Genomic DNA, 13,414 nt, shown 5'->3' with positions numbered 1-13,414 from the left:
GCCGCCAGTTTTGCTACCGTACGGTTCAAAGTCCTCCGATTCAACGTGACGTTGATGTCGTGTGAATGGAAACACATCTTTAACGCATCCCCTTGATTCCCTACACCTCGAGAAGATCAGCGCCGAGGCAAAAGAATATTTTTTATTACTCATCTGTTTCTAGTGACTAAATCCTTCTTTTTTGTAAAATGTTGGCCATTATTTCAAAGACCGTGAGAAGCCAAACAAAAGTGAGTGTTTTCTGCATTGAAATTTAAGCATCAATCAATGAAAATTTGTATGTTGTTCTCTAAAACAAATATTATAGTTACGTAATTACATTTACACTAATATTATGAATGATTCGATATATAATTTCAGTTCAGCTCTCTGTCGCGGTTGAATTCCACTTTAGTGATAGCTGAACACAACAATGAGACAGTCGCAGCTGTCACTCAAGCAACACTGACTGCAGCAAAAAAAATTGGCGGTGAAGTTACAGTTCTTGTAGCTGGGACAAAGTGCGGACCAGCTGCTGAAGCACTGTGCAAGGCTAATGGCATTAGCAAGGTTCTGGTGGCTGAGAGTGAGGCTTTCAAGGGCTCAGTACCAGAGTCGTTGACTCCCTTGATCTTAGCAACACAGAAACAGTTCAATTTCAGTCACATTTTAGCGGGGGCCAGTGCTTTTGGCAAAGCTTTGTTACCAAGGGTGCGAATATTTCATTTCTTTCAATCGAATGGGCATTATTTTTTTACTATAAAATTAATAAATATACTCCTTTCCTTCGGAAGCAACAAACGAGAATTTTAATGGGATTTCGGTATTATTTTCCAACTGTGAATAATAAAGGATGATAATCTGAATAAAAAATCACCGAATGCGGTGTTGCATGGTGCAGAGAACCGCAAAAAACAGATGTTTATTTGTTTGTTGGGCTTTAACGCCACATCAACAGCTAGGTTATTAGTGACGGGCTCTCGACTCTTTCCTGTCGTTCGAGCTCACGACTATCTCCTCTGTAACTTGTAGGTTACGATGTTATGACAGTATTTCAAGTAAATGATCGGAATGCAATCACACATGGTGGCGAGAATCAACTGTAGTCAGTTAATCTTTCGAGATACGTGAGACTGTAGGTTATATGTACATGATTCGAACATGCTCAATTCTATTTTCTCTCGGTATCTTCACGTTTTTATTTCAGACACTCTCAATGGTGTTCTTATATTATTTGGCTAAATCAAATAATCCAGAAATAATTCGCCGGTGCCAGGTTGCGAACCCAGGACCCCTGACTGTGTAGGCGGACACCTTACCGACTCGGCTATACACCTGACTAAATTCAAATGTATACATAAAAAAAAGTTTAAAAAAATTGAAAATTTTGAAAGAGCGTTTTTAACTTTTATTGAGGAGTAATACAAATAATGAGAAAATTCGAAATGTATTATTTATTTTTTGAGTATACATTTATATTTTTTGCGTCACGCAAAACCGAATGGACCCCTCATATTTTTTACTAAATCAATTCTATGCCTTTAAATAATAGATAGCTGCTAAACTGGATGTTTCTCCAGTCAGTGACATCATTGGCATAAAGTCCCCAGATACATTTATCCGAACAATTTACGCTGGAAATGCTATCCAGACAGTGAAGTCGAAGGACAACGTAAAAGTGGTGTCGGTTCGAGGGACTTCTTTCGAACCTCTTCCCTTAGAAGGTGGTAGTGGCAAGGCCGAGCCCGCACCAGCTGGTGACTACAAATCAAATCAAGTTGATTTTGTTAAGCAGGACCTGAGTAAATCTGACAGGCCCGACTTAACGTCCGCCAAAATTGTTGTTTCGGGCGGACGTGGACTGAAGTCTGGAGAGAACTTCAAATTACTTTATACCCTTGCTGATAAGCTCAATGCTGCTGTTGGCGCATCTCGTGCAGCTGTTGATGCTGGGTACGTCCCCAATGACCTACAGGTCGGACAGACTGGAAAAATTGTGGCCCCTGTAAGTTGCTCGATCTCAATCCGTTGTCTGACGAAAAAATGAAATGAATAATGGTTCGAACAATCGTCAATTATTGGTATGGTTTTGTACCTTCAAAAAATTAATTTTGCTGAGACTTCTTACATGGCTTTCTTATCATTCAAAAGGCCTAAAAGATTTAAAAAAATTGTCTGCACTAATTATTTGTTTTTAGACATTTGTAGTCGATCTTCAATGTATTAGAAATTTTATTGCAATAGCCCGGGACTTTTAAAACTCGCAGTAGTCATCCCTTAAACTCCTCGTGCTGAAGCTGAACATTACCCTTTTGTTTTCCAGGAACTATACATCGCTGTAGGAATCTCCGGAGCCATCCAACATCTTGCAGGAATGAAAGACTCGAAAGTCATTGTCGCTATAAATAAAGATCCAGAGGCGCCAATTTTCCAGGTTGCGGACTACGGTTTAGTTGCAGATTTGTTCAAAGCTGTCCCCGAACTTAACGAAAAATTGTAAGATTCTTCCCACCCATCGATATTCCGGCAGAAATGCAAAATATTTTTGTAAATAAACCATTCCTTTTCTCTCTGTTAATATTAATTCGGCCTAAAAATTAATTCGGCGTATTTTAATGGATAAATCATGTGCGGAAATTATCCGGGAGCATCAAATGGAAAACCACCGAACACTTCACATGTAAATAATGAAAAAAATTATTGTTGATGAATTTATAATAAACGGATTTTATAACTGACCTTGTATTTTAATGTTGAGCATGGAATTCGCCAATCTCTAAAATGAAATAAACATCAAACTTGGTTCAATGTCAACGGGTTTGTAAACTCGATGGAACCGCGGCATAATGAAACGAGCAAAAATAGGTATACAGGCAATACTGACCAGTCTGTGCACCTCAACCGTGGATTCGTCTGTCGGTGTTCTTGAGTCACAGTCCAACCACGAACGAAAGGGAAAGCACTGCGAGAGCCGCTCAAAGTTTAAGATAGACTAGTATGAGCGCACCGTCAACGTGGAACAATCACGCTTAATTTTTTGGCTATTGTGTTTTTTCAACACTACTGTACGTATTTCTCCACATAAAAATTGATACTGTAGTATTCCTTAATTGTTCAGTGTTGTAGAAAAGTGCAGTGATGCCACTATATTTTTTTGAACGATTTGAAAATGTTATCTGTAACGATTTTTATGGCAGACAATAAAAAATGAGTAAAAAAGTGATGAGGGAATCATTTGATGGAATGATTTACGGTACTAATATCAAAAATATTCAAAGATTCTTCTCTTCGAAAGTTTTGTTTCGTGCGCTCGAAAGAAATTGCCTTTTTAACTTGTCTCCATCACGCGTCTTACGTAGGCTTGAATAATAGCATTATGCGTTATTGCAGTTGCGCAATCGTGAAAATTTCTCTTCTATTATGTGTGATTATGACGTGCTATTATCAAAGAAAAAAGGAGTATAATCGAAAAGTTGCATTTGATGCTTTTTTGCTGTTAAATAATAAAAGCTTGATTTTTCTGGTGATCGAAAACATCGCTGCACACTTCTATCGAGTACTCCGGCCACAATTGCCTCATTCCCTCTTTCGTCAGTCTTTGCTACGGTATGTTACAAGGACAACCGCATCTCACATACTTTCAACTGTACTGTACAACTATTACTGGACTTCGCTTTGAGTTTATGTTGTGCCCAGAAATGAGAACACTCAAAACTCAATTTATGAATAAAGAAAATTCGAATATATGAATATAAATAAAATAATCTTATTCATTTCATTTTTTACAGATCTGAATTTTGACAATTCTCATACTTGGATATGAATCGAGAGACGGGAAGGAGGGCGATGTTCTGCGATCCGCAGCGATTCAGCAGATGATCCCATGGCCTCAGCAAAAAAGGCGAAATTACGGAACTCAATTTTTTTTCACCAAAGATGCTCTACCCAATTCTCGGCCTATCACCCGTCTGGTGGCTCATTTTATACGCGAGTTTGCTCCTCATGCTGTCCCCTTTCGTTCTCGTTATTGCCATTTTCCTCCCCAATTTCCCTCTTTTACTTTTACGACGCATGTGTTACATACCGATAGAATCTATATAACGTATTAATGTATTCTTGATGAAAGTATCAGATCACTGGGTGTGAAATGCAGACTACGTGTCTGTGTGGGTCAAGGTCGCAAATGTGTTAAACTGGTGAATGATATTGGATAACATTGTTGCAGAGACATTTCTTCCTGCTTTTACCACGATAAATCGAACTTTGGATCTGAACTGGATTAAATACAAATCAAGAATTGTATCAATAATTATTTCACGATAGTGAATACTAAGGATACGAATTTATGTACTCTGTCATTCTCACAATTGGAATAAATGTATTGTATTGTTTTCTTCGTGAAAATCAATCCAGAGATTCCCTACGACGACTGCATTGAATTACCATATTCCAATTAATTTTTGTCATTCATTCCATTTATTCTATCGACAGACAAGGATAGAAATCGAATTCATGGGTATTCTTTCGCTATTCGAAAAAATATATCGATTTTAAAACTTTCCGGGGACATTGAAGAATTAAATTTTTTATTTCTTCCCGCCCCCAGTACTTTGCATTTTTTCATTTCTTCTCGTTGAAATGATAACATAAAACTTGAAAATATTCATATCCTTCCCATACCTGAAGAAAAACAAATTTTTCCATTTTCTAGCCGATTATTCCTTTTTAAAAATTTTCAGTCCCCAATTCGTGATTTTTGATATTCAATGCCATTTGTCACGTTCTTCATTCTATCAAGACAAGGATAGACATCAAGTTGATGGGTATTGCTTCATTATTCGAAAAGATATTTGATGGGGTTACGAATAGGTCAGTGGGGCCGTAAAAGGTGCAGTTTTACAGTTGTCAAAAACATATATCAAGAATAAGAATGAATCGAAGTAACTTAATGTAATCCTGAAAGCGGAAAAGGCGAAAAAATAGAATAAAATAATATAACATGGACTAATCTAGTAATAAAGAATGCGCTGGTAATCAAAAATTTAATGTAAAGTTTTGTAGTTAGAGATGAGACATGTTGTAACTCCTGCAAATACGTGCATCGCTGATAATAACAGAATGTTACTACATTGAATACTCTGAGCAGACAAAGGTACATATCGAACAGTTTGTCTGGACTTGTACTTTCGCCAAGTGGGGCCCAAAGTGGGAGTTGGTTCTGAGTAGAGGCCCGCGTGTCTTCATGGTCACGTATATATACACCAGATCGGTCGGTGATTTCTGTTTATTCATCGTCCTGTGCTCCAACTGATTCATCAATTTGATAGAACTGCAACTAAGCATCGGGACTGATTTGAATCATGATGATTCGCGCACTGGTGAGTACTGCTTTCGACAGAAATTTTAATATTTAGCGCATGTCTGGGGCACAGAAAGGGTCACATCCGGTTTCTCACCTTCTGTTCTAATTGTCGGTCTCGTGCGCCGATAGACAGGCGTTGAAAGCACTAACGCGGGTGAACCTTGTTGATCGCTCAATTTGGAAAAATCCATTTGCACCGATTTTAAGGTATATCCTAAGATAATCGGACTCAGAAAATAGTCCACGTATGGAAAAATTTAATGGGAAAACTTGGCGAGTCCGCTAGAAAATTCTACTGGGATTCTATTGAAATTCTGGGGAATTCTCGTTAAAATTCTATTTGTCTCAAAACGAAAAAATTAAAATACCTCAAAATTTCTTATAAAAAAGTGCATATTTTGATTGATTCTGATAGAAGGAATTTTTATTGAATAAAACTGAAGCGATTATCGAAATAAGAAAAAAATTATGTTTTTGGAAGTATTCGACTTTTTGGAAATTCCGTGCAATTTGTAATAATCTTTAAAAGCGAGGTGTGTTCGTGTTAATTTTATTGAAGAACAGAATTGAAGGAAATTTATTTTCTATGTGAGAATAATCTACATTTGGTGATTTTTTTATTTACGCGTTCTCAACCCTTCTATAGAGTTATAAAAAAAATACATAGTGAATACAATATTTTACGATACATAAATGAATTCAGTTTTCACTCAGACGATAATGTCATTTTTATTAAGAACAGTCAAACGTTTTCAAGGATCGGACGGGCAGAATAATCAGAAGGGTCAAACGAATTTCCCCTTCTAATTAGGCGGCCTTTTCCATTTTTACTAAAAATTGTGAGATTACATCAAAGTAATTCTTCTTCAAGTTTTGGAAATAATAAGGTATCCAAGATTCATCTGAATTCATTTGAAAAAATTCAACAGAAAAACCTAGCAAATTCGTTACAAAATTCTATTGAATTTCTATTAAAATGTTCATAGAAAATATTCAGTAGAAAAAATCAATAGAATTCGATTTTTCTGTGTAACATATTCTCGTCAGATATTTTCTATATAATTTCCCCGGCTGAAATTTTCCAAGTTCTTTTCATTCTATTTTTCTGTTCTTTTCATCAAGTAAATCAAACAAAAAACTTGGAAATTCTGCGGAAAATATCTCAATAAAATGACTTACATAAAAAAATCGAATTCTCTCGAATGTTTTCAACAGAAATCGACCACAATTTTCTGACGAATCCGCTAGATTTTTCCATTAAATTTTATCCTCCGTGTCTTCGCCTTGAACAAATCAATTCATAGCTGCAAAATAACGCACCGCAGTAAGAACAGTAATAGTGCGCAATGCGTAATAAGAATATTATGTGCCCCTACCGGACGTAAAAAAAACATCAGGTCAGATGAGCAGATCCGCCCCATATCCTTGTGCTTCGCAGCGCACCGATGCTTTTGAACCCATCAATCATCATCGACAACCCTATTAAACCCAGTAATAGTGACAGTGACAGAGTTTAAATGTCTTCAATTTCCTCCGCAGGCCTGGATTTTGCTGAGTTGTCAAGCAGCCTTGGTCGCGCTGGGCGATCCCCTGCTCAAGGTCCCGAAGGTGTACAATGCCTTGATAACAACTGACCAAAACTTAGCGCCATCGAGAGCGATTCCAGTTATTCAGCCAGTGATTCACAGAACAGCGATTGGCTACTCTCCACCGTTTTATTATCAGCCCGGAGCGCCGGGATATGGAGCCGGATATGTCCCCAGTTACGAACCTAATTACGAGCCAGGGATTTACAATTCCGGAGGTCCCGACCAGTCGGAATCCCCGAGTCCTGATGTCAGCGATACCTCGAATCCTGACGTTGAGAGTGTCGATGTCGATCAGGAAAGGAGGGAAGGGGAAGGAAAAGAGGAGAACGATTACGACGACAGATGCAAGGAGGTTGGCAGGAAGACTAAGGGCCAAGTTCCACTGAACTTCTACCCCAATTTCCGATCTGTATACTATGACCCTTATTTATACGGGTTCAATGCGTACCCGGCATTCCCCACTCCAGGGAATTATTACTTGAATTATCAGCCTCAGGGGTTTCCCTCGCCTGGACCCCAGGGAATGCCACCACCGCCCGGTTATCAACCTGGGTATTCCGGGCCGGAGAGACCACAGAATCCGCAGTCTAAGGATGACAAGAGGGAGGAGACTAAAGCGGAGGGAAAATCCGAACGAATTCCGGATGTCCCCCCGCCCCCCGTCCCCGCGAGGAGGACAGTTAGCAAAAATCATTGATGTAATTCTGTTTGATCATCAGTTTTTCAGTGGAGTCAGGAGGGAAGTGATGAAATTACTTGTCTTAGGCCCGGTTGCACCAGCTCAGGGTAACGAAAACGTCAGATGAGAAAAAAAGTAAATTTGGATGTTCGATGAATTATTTTACTCGGAGACAATCTCAAATTTATTCCAGGACGAAAAATAAAATTCAATCCCGAGGTTAAATCAGTGTTAATTGAAATGGGGCTGCAGGATAAATAAAAAATTATTCTTCGGGTGAAATGTTGAGGAATTATGGGCCTTACGATTTGATTGACCCCGAGGATAAATTTTTCCCTGGGGTTTATTTGGATAACAGGGCTTGGTGCAATGGGCTTTAGTCTATAACTTTTGCCCAATCGAGGAGATATCGCAGAAATGGCTGTCAATGAAAAATATTTAGACATTTGGCCACGGGATCAACTGTCGCGAAGGCCAGTGCGCAATTTTATCACTTCGCTGTCTAGTTCTTAGAATCAGCCCCACCGTTATATCGCTAAATATTAAACACGCACGAAAAAATTTCATAGAATGTAAATGGAAAATCTAGCGAAATCGTTAGAAAACTTAATTTTATTTCTGTTAAACGTCCAACAGATGATATTCAATAGAAAAAGTCAATAGAATTCGATTTTTCTGCGTAACTTATTCTCGTCAGATATTTTCCATCGAATTTCCTAGGCGCAAACTTTCTAAATTTTTTCGTTCTATTTTTCTTTAAAAAAAATGGGAAAATTTGAGTCGAGGAAAAATCGAATTCTATTGACTTTTTCGATTGAACATTTTCCGTCAAATTTTTTCATCCGTGAACTCATGATTTCGAGCACTCGACAGTTCACAATCGTTTTACACAAAATAAACCTGGAAAGTTGTTACGATGGTAAAAGAATGGAATAATTTATCGACTTGTTATTTGGAATTCACCCCCCATATTTTAATGGTGTAGGACAGTCCTCGGTTCGGCTCTGGCGTGAATTTCAACTTGACGTAGTTAAATCCACGACCACCGGAGAGACGTTGAACATCTGCGATGGAATTGTTGAATGGTTTCAACTCAATGCACGTTATTGTTATCGGTTCGTCCAGGAGAACTTCAATGGCGGCGTCCAGATCCGATTCTCCTTTCAGGCCTATTTCAATGTTGTGCTGATACACCAGACTTTCTTCTGATGAATATTTACAATCTCCAAGTCGATAATAACCCAGCGCAGTCGTATCCTGAAATTGTATTCTTCATTTTATTAGATAGGTTTGGGCGCAGACTGTCGAGTGATTCCGGAAATATTTTGGGAATATTCAGTAGAATGGAAAATTATGGAGAAATTTAGACGGGAGACCCAGAGTGGGATTCATCAGTGGAGACAGTCGATCAGTAATTTTTTCGCACCGCGTGTTCTCTTCTTCCGAATATAAAATTATTATTCTCATCAGTACTCCCAATAATAAAAAAAGTTGCTAAAACCCTTTCTCCCTTTTTCTTACCGCATTATTCGAAGGCGCGTCGTGTTGAGGTCTCGGGGAAGTTTCGTAGAAATATTTGGTCTTGTCGGTAGTGGAGAGAACATAAGGTCTTGACGTGATTGATTTTCCCCTGAATTTCTCAGCGATTTCCTTTTGTCTTGCATGATACCTGTCCATGACTGCTTTCCTTTGCGCATAATAATCTGTGATGCTGTCATTGACTTCCCGTTCATAAGCCTCACGCCTCAACTGATAATTATCACTCGGAACTTCTCGCTCCAATCGTTTCAACAAAAGATTGTCCCGTAGGGCTGTGAACTTTGACTCACGGCGATTGTCTTTGGTAAGATTATGATTTTTTGGAAATGACAGGCAGGAGAGCAATGATATGTTCAGGAATATCTGTGTGGGATACATTATCACTTGATTTTTTCCACGGATCTTTATATTAACGATTTTTAATATTTTTGTCGACTGACAATGGCACTTGCGAGAATGCTGCTGACTTCTGTGATAAATTAAAGTGCACTCGAATGCCGGGAGTTCTGCACTGACCCCTTTATCTTCTAGATTGAGCCATCGGGTAACGAACTCTTGTGATGATAATGCAACAGAATTTATTGGGTACCGACCTCACAGAGATTCTATGCACATGTTAGATCATTTCCATAGCAAACTCACAATTTGGTGGTTCCACGTCTATTTCTTCTGCTTTCCTTTTGCCCTTTTATCGGAGATGTTGCGCGAGGAAAGAATTAGAGAAAAATTACGAAACAAGTCAAGTAATTGGGGGGCAACCTCCATTTCCAGTATTTTTTCACGTTAAATAGGAGAAAAAGTGCGAGATTAATAGCGAATTTTACTCCGGCCCGGGAAATTTTACTAAACGCTTCAGACGAGTCCAAAACAATCCCTTGTCAGTGTGGGAAACTTTACTATACAGGAGGATAATTTTTGCAACCACAGATGTATTTTTTTACCGAAAAAAATCGTAAGAAATCCACTGAAATCCATTCGTGTTGTAAAATTTGTTACCATTTTCGAGGTAATTTTTATTCAACTTTTCTCTTCGTTTTATTTTTTTTTTATGAATACAAAACATGTAAAGAATACATTAATCTGGGAATTGTTAAATGGCATCAATTATAACACTGTCATCATCATTTTCAGTTTGATTTGCGCTGCCACTGAAGTTACTTGACATCTCTGTATCAACCTTTTGATCCATCTTCTCACCTCCATCATCCTCTGATAAAGGTCTTCCTTGTGGTGGCTTGAAAGGAAGTTCTTGGAGACCGTAGCTCGGTATCGTTTGTTGGTAGTTCGGAAACAGCTGGAGAAATTGTAAATTAATTTAGAGTCATAAGAATCCCAATACTTTTACTTCATTCTTGAAATTTGCTGAAGTACTACCGGTCTTAGATAAATTCTGTAACCATATAGCGGCCCGGAAAAATAGTGGAGTGAAGATTGGAGTTGCGAAATGCCAGGTCTTCCTCCAGAAATGAGTCCCGTCGAGGTGGGATGGTTGGGATCCACCTAGAGCCATTAATTAACATAAAAATTAGGCAGAGATCCATTTTTCTTAGCGATTGTGAATTGCCTTTGATGCAAAGACGTCCTTCTTGAAAACAATTTTTTTCGTTTAAGTTGATGATTCGAAAATAAAATGCTTAATGTAAAGTACGCGACTTTAAATTTTAAAAATTACCCTTAACATGTTTAAAATAGATTCTCGATTTTTTCAGAACCATTTTTCGGACTGTTTTACATGAATGGTGCCATTTTTGAATGGAGCAATAAACAATTAATTTTTTTTGCACTAATTATTCGTTTTTAGACATATATAATCAATTTTTAATGAGAAATATCAATCCAATAGCCTCTGACTTTCAAAACTCATAGTAATCTCCCCTTAAACGGGAAATCTGAGGTCCAGTGGATGAAATTTGGTGTAAATTTGATGGGATTGTCTTAAAATATTGCCCAACAATTAAAAACTCATGTTTTTTTGTTACGCAGTATTATTTATTTTTCAATTAAAAATCAGTCTTTAAAAGTGCAATTCCGAATAAAAATTGTGGAGGGTAATTTTCTCTTTCTGATCTCCAAATACACCAATGATCATTCTTCAAATTTCTTTTTTTATGGGTATGAATAAAATCAACTGATACCTGGGAAACTTCATGAAGTATATAATTCGGGTAGTACGCAGGATGGAAAGGACCCTCTGGTACGAATCCCAGGTTGACAAATTGCCGGGGAACTCTAACAGCACTGCAGGTCCCCAACAGGAAAAGAACCTTGAGCATCTTCAACCGAAAAGCTGAATAATATTACAATCGTTTTGCGAAAGTTTGCGAGACTCTCACCTTAGACATCTGAAATCGCAAAGCGTTTCACCACTCGAGCCGAGCTTAGGTACGGTTTCACTAACTGAAATTCCACCCCGTCCAGCGTTTATATATTCCCCGTGGGCCCAAAATCCCCCCTCATCTGCCAATTCTTTTTCTCAATTTTTTACATCTCTCTTTCTTCGTTATTTCTCTCATCTCCGCCCAGTGTCCTCTATATGGATTACATATCGGTAGAGGTGGTACTCGATACCTGGGTCGTTAATTTCTCAGTGAAAAAATGATAAATGTAACTGTATTCCTGCTTCTCCTTATATGTTTATTCAACGGCAAATGAACAAAAAATGGAAAATGCAGCAAGTCGGCAAACTCCAACCTTAATCACAGATAACATCATACTCTTATGAACAAATAATACGATAAAAAATATAGGTGATCATATTGAAGGAAGAAATTAATGGGAAAAATTTTCCAATTGAAAATCTGATGATCGAATCTCGCGACGTTTCGATTAAAATTCAGTAGCGAAGTGGTAAAACGGTTTCAGTCGACTTATCTCCCAATTGAATTTTCGCGGAATATTTCCGAATCTAAGGGAGATAGCGAAATTTTCGTATTGACATTTGTCGTAGTACTCAATCAGCTCTACAAAAAAGGTTATAACAAGAATTTTACTATCTTCCTTAGATTCCGAGATATTCATTGAAAACGGGTCAATAGTCAAAATTGACTTGTACCATTTACCACTTCGTTACTGAATTTAATCTTCATCAGGCTCCAGAAATGGGGATGTTCCCAGCATTCTTGGAAGCTCCAAGCGAACATTATTATCGGAGAATGAAATGACCATTGGCCGAGTAAACAATGAGCTCAACGAAATTATTCTTGAAGAAATGTACAAAAGATCAAGCATTCAGCATTTTAATTGGAGAGAGCTGCGTTAATCTAGCCTTGAGTATAGAGCAATCCAACTCTTCCCTCACTAATTGGCATTCAAGAGCCGTCTAGATGTCACTACAAATTGATGCCCGATCGATTGAACATGAAACAGGGTAACGTGTACCGAGAGATATATGATATGACAATCCCCATAAATCATAATTACGTGCATATTTTTATGGACATCGTCTAAAAGAGGAGGAAATTCCGTCTGCGTTGCAAGAGGACAGGGGAAAAGCCAATGCCGTGGACTTGAGCAGAGTGTGGCCGAAGGGCGCTCGTTAAATTCCGCGTGAAGGTTATCGCAACCTGCGCCTTCAACCCTAGTTGGTCGCCATATGAGGTAAACACTGTAGCTTTTTTTAATCCCTCCAGACGGGGTCCTTCTGATACCAAGCGTAGTGTGGGCTCGATACGACTCGAATTCGATTATTTCTAGTGAATGGAAAATTATGAAACTGAAAATTATGAAAATTACGAAAATTATGAAAATTAATTTTGAAAACAAGCTTTCCCATTCGCATGGATCGATACCATACAAATTAAAGTTCTCAAATGGCTCGAGATACTGCAAGCGAACTAGCTATTTTCATCCCAAGGACGAAAAAAAGTTGTTTTCGGCCGAGTGTCGAACATAATTTTTCTTCGCGGATGAAATTTCCTCTATCAGCTAGCCCCATTAACAACTTCACCGGTAGTACAAAATGAGCTTCCGCTATCCTAAGGCTATTTTCAATTTCGGGATAAACGATTTTCAGTCAGTCCGCAACTGAACTGAATCCAAAGTTCACGAACTTTGTGTGAAATCGTTTGAGATCGTGAAGAGTGATTGCAACCGTTGCAGGCGTACAATGCGGTTCTCTCACTGAATTAAGGACAATGCACCCTCTGAACCCCTTTCACATGGAGTTACCAAACAGTTTGCACATTCGTGTCTGACGATTATTTGTCTAGGGTAACGTTTAAAGCTTCATCGCCAGGTGGACTCTGCAGAGAACGCAAGTCGATCGAG

The 13,414-nt window shown here is 38.3% G+C and overlaps 3 protein-coding genes and 2 long non-coding RNA genes across 5 annotated transcripts; 3 read left to right on the top strand and 2 right to left on the bottom strand.

Moving 5' to 3' along the window:
* The first annotated feature begins 24 nt into the window (after positions 1-24).
* LOC107038304 (electron transfer flavoprotein subunit alpha, mitochondrial) lies at positions 25-2,717 on the top strand. The gene is made up of 4 exons (XM_015257331.1): positions 25-230; positions 361-690; positions 1,532-1,984; positions 2,303-2,717. The coding sequence occupies exons 1-4, from the start codon at positions 189-191 to the stop codon at positions 2,477-2,479; spliced, it is 1,002 nt and encodes a 333-aa protein (XP_015112817.1). The 5' UTR covers positions 25-188; the 3' UTR covers positions 2,480-2,717.
* A 175-nt stretch (positions 2,718-2,892) lies between these two features.
* Positions 2,893-4,372, top strand: LOC107038303. Its single transcript, XR_001460892.1, has 2 exons — positions 2,893-3,044; positions 3,768-4,372. It is a non-coding gene; the product is annotated as an uncharacterized LOC107038303 (long non-coding RNA).
* A 902-nt stretch (positions 4,373-5,274) lies between these two features.
* LOC107038195 lies at positions 5,275-8,382 on the top strand. Its single transcript, XM_015257128.1, has 2 exons — positions 5,275-5,357; positions 6,881-8,382. Exons 1-2 carry the CDS (start codon positions 5,340-5,342, stop codon positions 7,625-7,627), a joined length of 765 nt encoding a protein of 254 aa, XP_015112614.1. The 5' UTR covers positions 5,275-5,339; the 3' UTR covers positions 7,628-8,382.
* A 175-nt stretch (positions 8,383-8,557) lies between these two features.
* Positions 8,558-9,526, bottom strand: LOC107038181. Its single transcript, XM_015257105.1, has 2 exons — positions 9,131-9,526; positions 8,558-8,866 (listed from the first exon to the last, which is right to left on the bottom strand). Exons 1-2 carry the CDS (start codon positions 9,524-9,526, stop codon positions 8,558-8,560), a joined length of 705 nt encoding a protein of 234 aa, XP_015112591.1.
* Positions 9,527-10,196: 670 nt separating this feature from the next.
* LOC107038199 lies at positions 10,197-11,412 on the bottom strand. Its single transcript, XR_001460886.1, has 3 exons — positions 11,284-11,412; positions 10,523-10,648; positions 10,197-10,442 (listed from the first exon to the last, which is right to left on the bottom strand). It is a non-coding gene; the product is annotated as an uncharacterized LOC107038199 (long non-coding RNA).
* Between the last annotated feature and the right edge of the window lie 2,002 nt (positions 11,413-13,414).

This window comes from Diachasma alloeum, unplaced genomic scaffold (assembly GCF_001412515.2).
Source record: "Diachasma alloeum isolate Michigan unplaced genomic scaffold, Dall2.0 Dall_scaffold_00279, whole genome shotgun sequence".
Lineage (NCBI taxonomy): Eukaryota > Metazoa > Arthropoda > Insecta > Hymenoptera > Braconidae > Diachasma > Diachasma alloeum.
This window is presented reverse-complemented; position numbering and strand designations above follow the sequence as displayed.